General features: G+C 40.9%; 1 protein-coding gene across 3 annotated transcripts in view; it reads left to right on the top strand.

Annotated features, from left to right (window-relative positions):
* The window catches only part of GC (GC vitamin D binding protein), a 107,200-nt gene that overhangs the window by 61,722 nt on the left and 30,401 nt on the right, over positions 1 to 15,077 (top strand). For all 3 annotated transcript variants that reach the window (XM_075608058.1, XM_075608049.1, XM_075608038.1), the window contains exons 3-4: positions 3,802 to 3,934; positions 6,503 to 6,717. In XM_075608058.1, coding sequence (XP_075464173.1) covers positions 3,802 to 3,934; positions 6,503 to 6,717 — 348 coding nt within the window. The remainder of the gene's footprint in view (positions 1 to 3,801; positions 3,935 to 6,502; positions 6,718 to 15,077) is intronic.

Here is a 15,077-nt window from a genome sequence, read left to right as displayed (position 1 = left end):
CAGGGTCCCCCTGGTTACTACATGTCTATATTCTGCAGATGCGACAAGCATCTGCCTTCTAACAAACGTGAGTGCAAACCTCCATACCAATGACACTATATATATATATATATAATATATATATATATATATATATATATATATATATATATATATATATATATATATAAAATATCCCCCATCACCACCCCCATATATATTAAATATCCCACCACTTGCCCAATACATATAAAATATCCCCCCTACCTCCCCAATTCATATAAAATATACACCACAACCCCAATACATATAAAATATACCCCAACCACCCCCATATATATTAAATATACTCCTAACACCCCATATATATTAAATATACCCCTACCACCCCCATATATATTAAATATACCCCCACCAACCCCATACATATAAAATATACCCCCACCACCCCCATACATATAAAAATATGCCCCCATCACCCCAATCCATATTAAATATACCACCACCACCCCCATACATATAAAATATACCCCCACCACCCCCAAATATATTAAATATACTCCTACCATGCTAATACATATTAAATACACCACCTCCACCCCCATACATATAAAAATATGCCCCCATCACCCCAATCCATATTAAATATACCACCACCACCCCCATACATATAAAATATACCCCCACCACCCCCATATATATTAAATATTCTGCTACCACCCAAATACATATTAAATATACCCTCACCTCCCCCCACATTGTCTTTACCTATCTCCTGCAGGACACAGACAGCACAGCACAGCACGCAGGGGAATCCCATGGCACATCCCCTCCGTCCCACGTTGGGAGCCTAGGGTGGGAGTGGGGGATAAGCGGGGGGGGAACGGGCAGGCCCACAGGCAGCAGGGCAGGCCCACAGGCCGCTGCGCATGCGTGCGGAAGAATCGCCGCCATTTAAAAAAAAAACTTTTTTTTTCTTTAACGGGCATGGCCGGGCCCCCCTGACTCACGGGGCCCGGGACACCAGTGCCCTCTGTCTCCCCCTGTTGGTGGCCCTGATGAGATGTCCTGATTTCTGAGAGAGAGACATCTTTTACTAGCATCTCAAGTACTATATATACCTCCCCAAACACACCTTTAGACACCGGGTGGAGACTGGAGAGACATCTGTGCACAATCTGAGATATCCATGATATATACTAATATGGATGTGCAAACTATATTAATATGACTTAAATTAGTATGTCTCCCAGGTATCTCAGAGGTGCTCCTTTTTGTGCACAGGCATCTTTTTCTCTCTTCCTGGTGTCTCCCTCTCTGTCCCTCCAGCAAAATCCATATCTCAGGGTCTGGAGGTAGCTAACGTCACCTAATAAAAGCATCATAAGTCCTTGCATTAACTATAACGGAGCTCTGTGAATAGATGTTCTTAGAAGGGAAAACCTCTCTTGTATATCATCATTAGCACTAATAGCCATAATATTTAACTCAAGGCCCGTTTCGACTGAAAACATCACTTAATACTGCATTAGTGATCTTCTTATAAATCAATAATGGACCTCTGTGGATCTGGGCCAATGTGGGTAATTCTAAACAATCCAAAGTGTGAAATGCTCTGTCAGTCCCTTCCTTCTGAAGGCCTAATTTACTCACAGATAAAATGTAGTGAATTTTAGTATATTTATCTGGGTAAACATAGATAGCCAAATAAAGCTAATATAACATTTGAAAACAAAGTAACCGAATTATAAAAAAAAAAAACAATATTTAGAATCTGTCTATTGAAAATGTTAGTACAATAAATTAGTGCACTCACAATGTGATACAAAAGCTGAAAACTTGTAGCATTTCTCACAACAGATAGAGCAATTGTATGCAATAAATACACTGTCACTTTATTTCTTCTTAGTGTATCGCATCTGCAAGGAAATTAGATTTTGCTTCTGCCTCAGTCAACTATGTTAAATGTAGGTAAGGAGGGAATGTAACACTTTTGTTGCCAGAGAGGCCTGCACCATATTACTGTGCAATGTGTTGTGTGTCAACTGGCAGCAAACGGGTTAAAGTTAGAGCTGCTTACTTCATCTTTTATGGGTCCCAATCTGGAAATTGCACTCTGAAGATTATATAGCCCAATGTGTTCCAACATTGGTGGAAAAGGGGATTTTCTTTAATTCAAGTACAATTGCAAAACTTAGTAGAAAACCCACTAAATTGTGCTCCTATCACTTTGTGCTTATTTGCTTAACTTTTTGTTTTGGTGATACATAAAATATTTTCGCATCCATACAGTTTATTCTGCTACTATGACCCCGAATGTCAGGTCATGCAAGCTTTTCAGTTTTGTTCAGCCATTTGCATGCAGGGATGTTGCAGCCATGACCTAAATGAAACACATCTATGGTGATCCATTGCTGGGATTCTAAATGTTGATATACTGTCAGGAGTTGGGAGTTAATTATATACAGATGTGTCAAGATTTACTGTTTTCGTGGCCTCGTTAATCCTACCAAGCCAGCCATGTCTGTAAGAGCTGCGAAGAGGAGTCCCAGAGATAAGAAGCATCTCTTCTTTCTCCCCAGAGCAGCTCTTACAGCAATCCAACCTTTTTAAAATTATTATTTAGACGTCATCCGGTGCGGCTTCCTACAGGCCCATGTGATGCGGGACAATTAAAAAGTGCAGGAATTGGTCCTTTAAGAGCTGCTTGGGGAGACATAGAGTCAGGCTGCTTCTCTTTGGGTCTCCTCAGTGCAGCTCTATCAGACTGGCTGGCCCGGTAGGATTAACGCTGCAGGGATCCTGCTTTAATCCTTCTGGGCCCCAATCGGGCCCAAATGTACTGTTTTCGATGCCGCGAACCTCAGCATGCTACCAGCATTTTGAACGTTTATTTTGGGGCACTGAGACTTCCCTGACAGATCCACTAAAATGACAATTTGCGATCCTACAAATTAGTTTATTTCATAAATGTTTTAAATAAGTACAGAAAAGGGGAAAATTAAATAAGTTCTAAAAAATGAAACTCCATCACTCAATTCTCATTTGAGTTTCTCATGATCTGACAGCATGTTATGCTATATCAGGCTACGCACTGACATTGCTGTCAAGTTTGCACTTTTGTATCTTCTGCTTCTGCTTTTGGAGCTGGAACATTGAATGTTTTTATTTTAATGAATGCTTCACAGATGTACTCGGGGAAAAGACAATTTTCAAAGTACCTACATTACATAGTGTTCTTGTATGTATTATTTATATGGAAAGTGCAGTGACAAGAATTAAGTATGTGCCAATATGGTAATGTTGTAACATAAATTCTAGAGTTTAAATTGCTGTTTAGATTTTATTATATCTAATTTAAATAAAAAAATCCAAAAGGTAAATTTAGGTAGACAATGTAGCATACAGTATGTATCAAGGCAAAAGTGATGCAATTCCAGGCAAGAAAATCTGTACCATATACCGTATATATCAAAGAAAAAAACCTACCTTCATTTGATTTTATTTGATACATCTGGGGCAGTTTGTTTGGCCACATAATTGTTTCACGTTTGCCTTGATACATACCACCCTATGTATGTATGTATGTATGCATGTATGTATGCATAGATAAATATTACACGTAGATATACATAAAAATGATATGTATATATAGATAGATATTTATACATATACATAGTCTACACAAATATTCTGTATAGGTAAATATACATGTAGATTTGGATTTATCTAATGGATATGTGTATTCAGGTTTGAGCTTTCTTTGTAATATTGCTCTCTGTTTCCAAGAATACATCCATTTCAGTGCCTTGTTTTCTTTAGAGCGGTCATCATGAACAGCAGGAAGTATTCCAATGCTACTTTTGAAGAAATAGGTCATCTTGTGAAAGATATTGTGTCACTTGCTGAAACATGCTGTGCTAAAGGAGCAGCTTCTGACTGTTATGACAAAGGGGTAGGTTTGCAGCACCTAGCATTTCTTAACAATGTATTGATGTTTCCTACATAATTTCAAAATATTTTCCATTAGGCAAAAAGTAATCATTTCTTCTTTTATGTGCCATGAAAAGGAACTGTAGCTGCTAATTGAAAGTTTGAGTAATCCCGGGAGTACATATTACAAAGATATACTGCAGAGGAATGGGATCATAATGTATCTTTGGGCGTGTTGTACAGAAGGGGTAGAGTAGCATGACATTCAAATGGCATTTAGAAAGTTCCTGAAAAAGAAATTAATCCCAGATTATGACTCTGGGCAATTCAGGCACCAAAATGTACTAACTTGCAAGCTGTTTGGGGCAGGGATTTACTGATAAATTCTACAGTATGTACAAAGCTATATGGATATGAAGGTAGAATAATGGTATCAACTACTATGTCTCCCTTATGTTGTATTTAGTGATTACACGTGGAGATAAGAGCACTTATAGTAGTATAATAATAGTCATACATGTAAATAACTTTTATTTGATTTATGGCAATATATATATATATATATACATTTCAGGTAACAAATAAAAAATAATCATACATTTATAATTCACTTAGATATACTGTTTCACATTTTAGTGTCCCCTACCCAAGGGGGAAAAAAGTTTCAGAAAATATATTGTTTCATTGATAACTCTTTATGACAATGAACTGAATGGCTTTAGCAAATTTAGTACAGTGATTGCCATAATGCCCCTTTGTATCCTAACACGTGATGCCTATGTTCGCATAAACTATTATTTATTTATTTATAAAATGTTTTACCAGGAAGTAATACATTGAGAGTTACCGCTCATTTTCAAGTACAGTATGTCCTGGGCACAGAGTTATAAAAATACATGGTTACATTAAAACAATGTGGAAAATAGCTGAAGCGCTCAAATGCAGGTATAATAACAAAAATAAGCCAAACCACTAAACCAGGGTACTAACAATTGATATAGTACCTAATGTGTAATAGTATGGGTACTATCCTCCTGAAGACAGGTGGTATATGGTGTAACCCACTTACCATCAGTCTCATTGGCAGGTTCCCCAGAAAAATATGCAAATACTCACATCCTGGTAGGGTAGGTAGGCAGGCTGTGCAGCTACTAAATGCAATACAGGGAAAAAGGAGACCAAAAGCGCACCAGCACAAACGGAGCAGGAAGGACCCAAAACGAAAAATAATTAAAAGGGCACTTTAATGTGACAAAAGACCCATCCAACGCGTTTCGAACGTCACAGCGTTCTTTTTCAAAAAACCTAATTTTGCCCACATTTTGCACTGGTTTTTATAAATACCCTTTTATTTTTCTACTAGTATATACATACTTTATGCATTAAAATGCTTCTTACTCTGACTTTATCTATCATCCCAGCAAAGAGTCAAATTCCTTACTGCCAAAACATCAAAACTTACTACAACAAAAAACAATTCATTAAAAGACATTAAAGCAAGTTTGCTCTAGACATTCTTAGATGGGAAGACAATAATAAAGTTAATTGCAATACAATAATATTTTTTTCTATATTGTGGTGACACTGTACACACTTGCAGTCCCTGCCCATAGAGCTTACAGTCTAGTTTGATGCCTGAGGCACAGGGATATAAAGTGATTTGCCCAAGGTCATAAGTATCTGACACTGGGGTTTGAACAATATTGACCTTCTTCAAAGTCACTCCACAGAAATCCAGAGGGAGCAGGATCACCCAAAAAAGAGAAAATAATATAGTGTACATTGTATATAATATGAGGAATATGTACAGTAGCTAGAATCTTGGCTCATATGTCAGCCCACTTACAGAAAGGTAAAAAAAAAACAGTAGCCTTCTCCAAACAGTGTCTTATCTGTTCCTTCCTTGGGTGGTTAGTTGTTGTAATTCACAGAAGTAGATAAATACACAGCCTTCTGCCATAATGGTTTCAGCGTCTCTACTTGTGTCAATGAGTATGGGTGTTCCTTCAAAATAAGAGAAAAGGAGACAGTGCAATCCAACATAGACACTTTAGTATTAAAACATGTACTCCAAGTACTCACACTTTTTACATGAAAAACAGGCAATCAGTGTGGAGAAGGACGTTGGGCTTGAGTCACCGGTGCAGTATCAAGAATCTAGCTACATATTCCTCATTATTATACACAGTGTAGACTATATTATTTTCTCTTTTTTGGGTGATACTGTTCCCTCTGGATTTCTGTGGTGTGACGTTTTAAAAGGAGGACTTTCAGGAAAAAGTCCTTACCAGAGGTTTTTGAGCAACGTCACCCTTAAGTCTATCACCTATTAATTTATTTTCTCTTATCCACCCTTATTAACTTGTATAAATTGTGTGAGAGCGCGTCCATTATTACGATGTGTGCTGCTTCAAAGTCAGTGATTGTTTTCAGAGAGCACCTCTACTCATTAAGCTACTCCATTAGCCCTTTAACTGAATAAACTGATATATACTGTACAGTTTAATGAACATGAAAATGTAGCTACAGTATGGCAGTTAGTATTTGTGCATCCTTGCTTACATACTAGTTTCTGATTTTTCTTTTAAAGGCATCAGCTATGTCAGTTAAATCCTGCGATGCAAAGTCTCCCTTCCCTAAGCATCCTGGTACTGAAAGCTGTTGTACAGCTCACAAAGGTCTAGAAAGAAAGCTGTGCTTGGCAGACTTGAAGCAGCCTCCTAAAGAATTTCCGACATATGTGGAGCCTTCTAATGAAGAACTGTGTGAGGCTTTCAAGAAGAATCCTCAAGTGTTTGCTTCCAGGCAAGTAGAAAAATTCTTGTGCACTTGTATACTGTAATTACATCACATACGTTGTAGTTGTATCATCATACGGAACCCATTCCAACATTTATGCAGTGGTTTAATTTACCATTATATTTCTTATTAACTTTGTGCACACACTCCTGAGGAATTAAATGAACGTGAATTAACTGTCACAGTCATAAAGATTTTACAAACCGAACTAACGCTATTTTTTTAATTATAGTCTGGAAATAGCTTCATTTATTTTCTGTACAAAGTAACGTATATCGACTTTTTTCCCAGTCTACTTGCTTATCAGAAAAGTAGTTTGAACCTGCAAAGCTTTACTACTATTTTGCTCGGTGGTAACAAAATATATCAGATTTGTCAATAAAAAGCAAATAGCTCTAAGCGTACAAAATTAAAGTGGAAAACTGTAGTTATGGTTATTGTAATAAACAGCATTGGTGTAAGACTTTAAAAACATCCTTTGTGAATGTGTGGCCATGTCCCCCTGGTCCCCTTTGTCCCCTAATCTCCTGGGTGGCTGCGGTAAGCAACAAAGGCTGGGTAGAGTGAGGGGAGGGTAGCGGGTTCGTGCGTCAAGTGTCGGGAGGTGCGGTGAGTGCACGGCAGACAGGTGGGGCGACCGGGTCACAGGCGGCTCCTTTTGCATGATGCTGTCATTTTGTTTCTGCCGCGCAATAGCAGTTGTGCATGCGCAATAGGTGTCCAAGTGCGGCAGCCATCTAGTTACACCCCACAACTGCGCAGGAGGTCCTGTAGCAGTGGCCATTATACCCAAAAGCTCTGCAAGGGAACTACAAGTCCCAGCAGCCTCAGGGGCTGCAACCCACATGGGTAAATACAGCCAATAGGGCTGCAGGATACCCGGCTTCTAGGAAAGGATACATTTGGCATGCTCAGGAGACCACGCCAGTCGGAAGAGGGAGCTGGATCCAGCAAGTAGTGTCTCAGAGCCAGCGGATCTGAGACTAGGCCTAGTTTTTCCCCCCTTAGGCCCCAGCTAGGCCCCGACTCACGGTAGCTTGTGGTTGCTTCAGGGAATGTCCCCTTAGATAGGGACGCTTCCCCACTTACTGTCTAGTGTCAGGGACACAGTGAAGACACCGCACGGTGATTGCGGCCTGTGGTCTTGGACCAGACCACCTCGTTTGTAAGAGACTCTGTATGGTGATATTATCCACGCTGGAATTCATCCCACGTGGAGGCGGGCGACAACGTTGGATCAGACGAATCCCCTTTTGTTAATCTGCATTACCCGGGTGATGGAGACCTGGGCAAGTACCAAACTAAGTGCACCAACACTTTACAAGATAGCGCTATCTCCAGCACTTTTGGGTGGACCATGACATTGTGTGAGAAGGACATCAGTGTATTGGTGCCAAGCACACTATGTACTTTGGGGACACTCATTGGTGGTACTGGGTTGGGCCTATTATACTGTGTGGTACAGGGTACTGTTATAGTGTGTTCAGTAAGGGTTGTTTGTATATACTTGAGTGTGTGTATTATCGGTATTGTTCCTGTAAGGGGCTTATCCCACCAAGTTGGGATCCCTTGCAGGTGGAGGCGCTGTCACCAGACGGATCAGGTACACCCCAGGCTCCCAGCGGCGGAGGTTCAGGCCTTCTGTGAGCCACAGATAACGTACCACACACATCGTAGCCGCCATATCACCAATAGGGTGGGGAAAGTGAACTACATATGTATAACCCCTTCAGTGCCAAGAGTGTTTGCATCTTTGTGGCCAAATAAATGTTTAAAAAAATGTGCATTACATTGTATAAACCATCTTTCCTTTGTAAGTTTTTTAATTGCCTATGAAAACTATAAATCATTCTTTCAGCACAGATTGAGCTTTTCAATTGGGCCTTTCACAGATGGATCACATATTATCTGACTATGATATGATGTTAGAAATATATGGGAACCACCAAAGGACCACAGACTACAAATTCCCCTTTTTATGGCCACTGCAGGGATTCCAGTTAACATAACACATTTTATGCCATTGATTTTTTTTATCTGTGTATTTCAAGCTGTTTGCTCAGAGACATTGTCATATCACCTATACAAAAATGAATGCACAGCAGTTTGCAGCTTGTGGTCTGTCATTCCATGCAAGAGCACAGTGTTATGTCCCTACTGATCTAACAGAATGTAAAAAATATAGAAGCTTTGGTCTGCTCACTATGTTCATGCTACACCACTTTTCCCCACTGTGATGAGTAGGAACAGATATTAAATATTGCTCAGGTTTTTCCAGTGACAATGCCACTTCTTTGCCTATCACAGGCTTTTTACTGTAATATAGGGAAATAGTGTGGCTCAGTGAGTAAAGACACTGAATGTGAACAATGATACTGAGTTTGAATCAGGGGATCTTGTCTTTTCTCCAGGTGAGGGGAGTGCAGAGTATTCACAGCATATATGAAAATATAAATTAAAAGAACATAGTGCGACCAGTATAATATAATCAATTATTCAATATAGGTGATATTGTTCCACTCACAGATTCCTTCTTGTATTTAAAGCATGTTAGAGACTCATTCTCTCTCTAACTGGAGCTGCGGTGAAGCAAAGCATCAATAGGGGTCTTCCCAGGGTAGTGAAATGCAGACACTTTTCTTATATCTCTCCGATATGAGGAAAGAAGAAAACTCACATAGTGTGGTATGCTCAAAAGTGTATTCAAAATCACAGCATATGAGAATGATAGTAAAATCACATTTGTACACATGACATAGGTGTTGTACGAGTGCTAGGGATTTTATTTGTGGTGTGTCATCTCAAGCACGCATCTCCTTCCCAGATCCCTCCGCCACTTCTGGGGACGAGTCGACTGCAGGCAGAACTGGTATTAACGCGCTGATACCATTGCCAGGACTCCTCTGCACTGCTTGGACAGGATTCAATGCGTTTCGCTGATTAACTTCTTCAGGAATCATAACCTGTCTATCTCTAACAAGAAGAGATGTACAGTATAGGCTGGTAGCCCTAACATGTAATTGCTAATGCATTATGTCCAATTAAATTGATTTCCAACGATCTGAACTGTTAATCCAATATTAGCTCTATGATTAATATGTGTTACTCCATACATAGCAACATTCCAAATGTATCTCTATGTAATACATATTGTAGCGATTGTGACTACAAACAGTAACTGCAATGGTATCAGCACGTTCCTACCAGTTCCGCCTTCGGTGGACTCGTCACCGGAAGTGGCGAGGGATCTGGGAAGGAGATGCATGCTGGAGATTGAGACGCCATGGACGAAATCCACAGCACTCGTACAACACCTATTTCATGTTTACAAATGTGAGTGTACTACCATTCTCATATGCTGTGATTTTGAATACACTTTTGAGCATACCCCACTATGTGAGTTTTCTTCTTTCCTCATATCGGAGAGATATAAGAAAAGTGACTGCATTTCACTACCCTGGGAAAACCCATATTGATGCTTTGCTTCACCGTAGCTCCAGTTAGAGAGAGAATGAGTCTCTAACATGCTTTAAATACAAGGAGGAATATGTGAGTGGAACAATATCACCTATATTGAATAATTGATTATACTGTATTATACTGGTCGTACTATGTTCTTTTAATTTATATTTTCATATATGCTGTGAACACTCTGCACCCCTCACCTGGAAGAAAGACGAGATTCGTACAGACCCTGGAACGGTCTACAGAGGGTTTATCTTGAGCTGCTTTACATTGTTTATCACATGATCACTTGCACTATTGTTGGTGTAGATCTGGTTTTATATGTATTTGGATTTTTCCACATCTATATTCACTGGTGATAACACTAGTTCACTATGAGTTCACAATTTATTTATTTAAGATTTGCTTTCACTAAAGTTCACTGTTTGTGTATATAGACATGTTGCACTTTTTTAGGAGCGCCCGATTACACTTTTCTTATAAATTGTAATCAGGGGAACCTGGTTCAATTCCTGTTGTCAGCTCCTTGTTGTCAATTTCTCTCCCTCCACCAAAAACATAGATTACTCTGGGCAGGGACTATCTCTGTTACATGCCTATGTACTGCGTACCGCACATAGGAATTCTACTGTGCACTATACTGTAATTTGGGAGAAAAGTGCCATATGAAATAAAATTATTATCAGTAACTACATTCTTGAGTCAGGTGTTATCGTCTTTTTTTTCACATTCTGAAAGTGCGCAGTGCAAGTTTGCCTTTTAAATTTGGAGCATTTTTAAAAATCACCCTTTTTATGGTGGTCATGTGCCCCAGTGCTGAGGGGCTCCAGGCTGCATGAACTTGGAGCCTGCGAGGAATCCTCGTCCCCCACAATCTGCATATACATAACAAAGGTCTGGTGGTACAAAGGCTACAGCTTTATTTACACAAATAACTCTGGTAAGTGCCAACTCTGCCAGCGTTCTCCCAATAGGTAAAGGCTGAAGGCACCCCAACCATGGCCCTCAAGACCCACCAAGCTGGGCGTCCAATTAGCCTGGCAGTTAAGCAAGACTGGGCCCAAGAGAATCAAGCACAAATGAGCCATGTCCACTCAATACCCCAAGACCCCACATGGCTTTTCCACACTATAGCCCACGCTGGCAAGGTTAACTCGCTATTACCCACCCAACAACCACCACCCAGGGGACCATTTAATCTCCTTAAAATAGCTCTGTACCCCCAGACCCACAAGGACCCTTTCAAGACACTCCTGAAATGTCAAGGGTCAAGTCTGTCAGGGTCTCCTAGATGTCCTGCTCCCAGCCATAGTTCCTTTCTCTGTCCACCGAGTATGCTGCTCTGTTCTGTCTGCTCTGGGGTTCCTCTGTCTTTCTGTCTGTCTTCTCTTGTTGCTCCTGTCCTTTGTCCTTATAATTTCCTGTTCCTCCCTTGCCTTTGTTTTGTGATCCTGACTCTTTCTGTTGCTGCCCTTATCTGATCAGACTTGACCTCACCTGTTCCCTGTACCCTGCAGTCCTGATTACTTATTAAAGGCCCTTGCCTATGATCTGGCTTGTCCCATTTATTTCCTGTGCACTGCTCCCTAGTCTAAGTTCCTTCTCCCTAGTCTCACTTCCTGCTCCCTTGCCCTGCTCCCCTGCCCTGCTCCTGCCTTCCTATTCCTGACCTCTGGACCCGATGATCCTGCTTGCTGCCTGCCACCGAACCCTGCCTGTTACCCTGACGATACTGCTTGCTACCTGCCACCGAACCCTGCTTGTGACCCCGATGATCCTGCTTACTGCATGCCCCCAAACTCAGCCCATGACCCCAATAATCCTTGCCTGCTCCCCACTGTTCCGGCCCCCGAGGTCCTACCCACTCTAGAAGTCTCCCCTTGACAAAGTCTGACCCATTTTGGATAAGTGTACCCCGTCTGGGCCAAATTATCTGCTATTTGCTGAATCCAATTCTGGGTAATTTATTTCCCAGCCTCCTACCTGTATCATAAAGTTTGCTGTACCCCCATCCAAGCCTTCCTGTGGACAATATCTGACCACACCACTTGAACCATCCCCCAATGCACCTGAAGCTGAGATAAATCATTCCTTATTGACCTAACTAAGTCTACTGACATTATCGCCCCCACTCCTCCCACACTAAGTCTATCACTGGACCATCACCAACTCCCACAACTCAGCCGTCCACCAACAGCCGACTGGATCAACCAAACATGCTAGAAGCAACAATCACATACTTAGATTGCCCCTCATTTAAGGACTAGCACACTCCTTTACCACTGTGGCCAGTGAACTGGAGGATCCCCTGCCACCGGCCACCTCGTAAAAGAAAGTGGGCCTCTCAGTGGTAAAAACCTCTATCCATAGGTCCATGTCTTTTGTATCCCAGGATATTTGTTTATGTACGGCCATCTTCTGGCAAAATTGCTTGTCATATAGCCAACAACCCATCCCACTATGATTAGGAGAGGGGAGCCTAGCCCCAGCGGTCAGGGGCACTGTCGTCAAGGGGCTCCAGGCTGCTTTTCCTACATACAACTATTTAACACCATAAAAAGTATTTTTGTAGGGTGCTGAAACCCTAACCAAAGAAAATGTATTTACATTTAAACTACAAGAAATAAGCCAGCTTTAACTAAAGAAATGTGGTAACGTAGATCAATTAATGTAAAAGAAAGTTGTAATCAGGAAAAGACAACTTGGGTTGCCCTACATAATGGGGACTAATTGCAACTAGGAAAAACAAAGAGGGTGCTAAAGGTAAATAATCTTAGTCAGAGTACAGCATATCATATGAGGGAGTCATGCACACTAAAAAAATACTGAAAATAGAAATACTGCAATAAAGCAATTGTAATGACTGAAATAGTAAAAAATATCCAATGTTTCGGTGAGAAGCAACTTCATCAGGGGTTGATGAAGGTTCTTCTCACCGAAACATTGGATATTTTTGACTATTTCAGTCATTAGAGGGAGTATACCTGTTCCGGTGAGGAGAGGCAATTCAGCGGGCACCACGAGGCAGAAGAAAAAGTTGCTGAAACTGGACTGTGCTGTATAACAATTCTTTAATAAAGCATGATTAAAAAGAGGGGGGACGCATACCCCTGCACCTCTAACGCGTTTCACCCGCAAAATGGGCTTTTTCAAAGAGAACATTACCCGTGTGCAGGCCATTGATATACCGGGAGTTAACCGGATGTGACGCCATCCAGCCAATGGGCTGTGAGTATGTCGCGAGCGGCATGGTGGGATGCCAAGCCCACTGCCTGACGGCGCCCACACGGAATGAACCGGAAGTGACGTCATCCAGCCAATGAGCTAATGGCTTGCCGCAAGCTGCATGATGGAACACTGAGTCCAGGCTGGATGGTAATCGCACGGCACCCCTGGGCATCAGTGTCATGCGCAGTTGGGACTGGAAGGTTAAAAACAAAGTTAAAGGGACATTTGAGCAATCTACGTGTCAAATATGATATAACAATATGATGTTAATAAAGTACAAAAGATATGAAAACATACATTTCATAGAGTATATGTATAAATTGTTGTAGAAAGCAAAAATGAAAAAGCAAAATTAATTAAAAATAATTAAAAATAAAAACAAGTAATGGCAGAGGTAATAGACATTTCCAATATCTAAATATTATATTCCGATGATATTGAAACACACAGTTAGTACAGTTGTATTATAATTGGTACAGTTTGTTAATATCATTGTTCAATCAAATAGTAATCAATTACAATTAGAGAAATTAAGGATATAGTGACATCATTTTGACTTTGTAATATGACTAGACTAACGAAACATTACATGATTCAGCATAATATTGATTATCAAATTCATCATTGTAAATGATAGAATGCACCAGTGTGAACATAACAGATCTCATTTAAGACATGGAAGAGTGGAGGGAGTAAAAAGAGGAATGTGTGGAAAGCAGGGGAACAGGGGGGAGGGGGAAAGAAAGAGGTGAAGGACTGGAATAAGAAATTGGACTGAGAAAAAGAGGGAAAAGAGAAGAAGAGGGAAAAGGAGAAGGGGGAAGGGACATAGAGAGGAGAAGGAAAGGAGAAGAATGGGAGGGGGGGATGGAGAGGGGGGGGAAAGAGAAAGGGGAGGGGAGGGGGGGGGGAGGGGGAAGGGAGAGGGGAAAGGGGGGGGGAGGGTGGGGGGAAGAGGGAAAAGTGGGGAAAACGGGGGAGGGAGGGGGGGGGAGGGGGGGGAGAGGGACGGAGGGGAATGAAAACATTGAATAAGTATGTTATCAAAATGCATTGTAATCATATATAAACATATGGACTCGAGTAAGTGGGCAAAAAACATGCTGATAGGTACCTCTTCATTGATCACGAATCCAAGGACTAAATATAGAATATGTTAACATATCAAGCATATATTAAGCATTTAAACCTGGAGGTTGCATAAAGACGGGGAAGGTTTAATGTATTTCTTCCCCCTAACATGTTAGTAATAATAATTGAATGAAAACAGTGTGTTGATGGGCCACATGGGCGAACTACAAAAAATGAGACACTTTATTATACAGGGTTCCCTGTGGCAAGAGGCAAACATTCTATAAAAAGTGTTTAATCTCCCAGTCCACGTTGATACCATTTGGTGTCATGGTATCTAGTGTGAAAATCCAGAACATCTCTTTTTTATTGAGAATGTTCTGGCGATCTCCACGTCGGACTGGGAGTGGAATGTATTCTAGACCACTGAATGTAAGATGGTCTAGCTTTCCTTTGGGACATTCCATAAAGGGAACCTCTGGTCTTTGTTCTTAATACTTCTGATGTGTTCCATTATTCGAAGTTTTAATGGCCGTATAGTTCGCCCTATGTAGCCCATGCCACAACCGCATGTCAAGAGATATATCACATAGTTGGTATTG

Source organism: Ascaphus truei, chromosome 1, assembly GCF_040206685.1.
Source record: "Ascaphus truei isolate aAscTru1 chromosome 1, aAscTru1.hap1, whole genome shotgun sequence".
Lineage (NCBI taxonomy): Eukaryota > Metazoa > Chordata > Amphibia > Anura > Ascaphidae > Ascaphus > Ascaphus truei.
The sequence above is the reverse complement of the archived record's forward strand: the minus strand, read 5'-3'. Positions and strand labels throughout refer to the sequence as shown.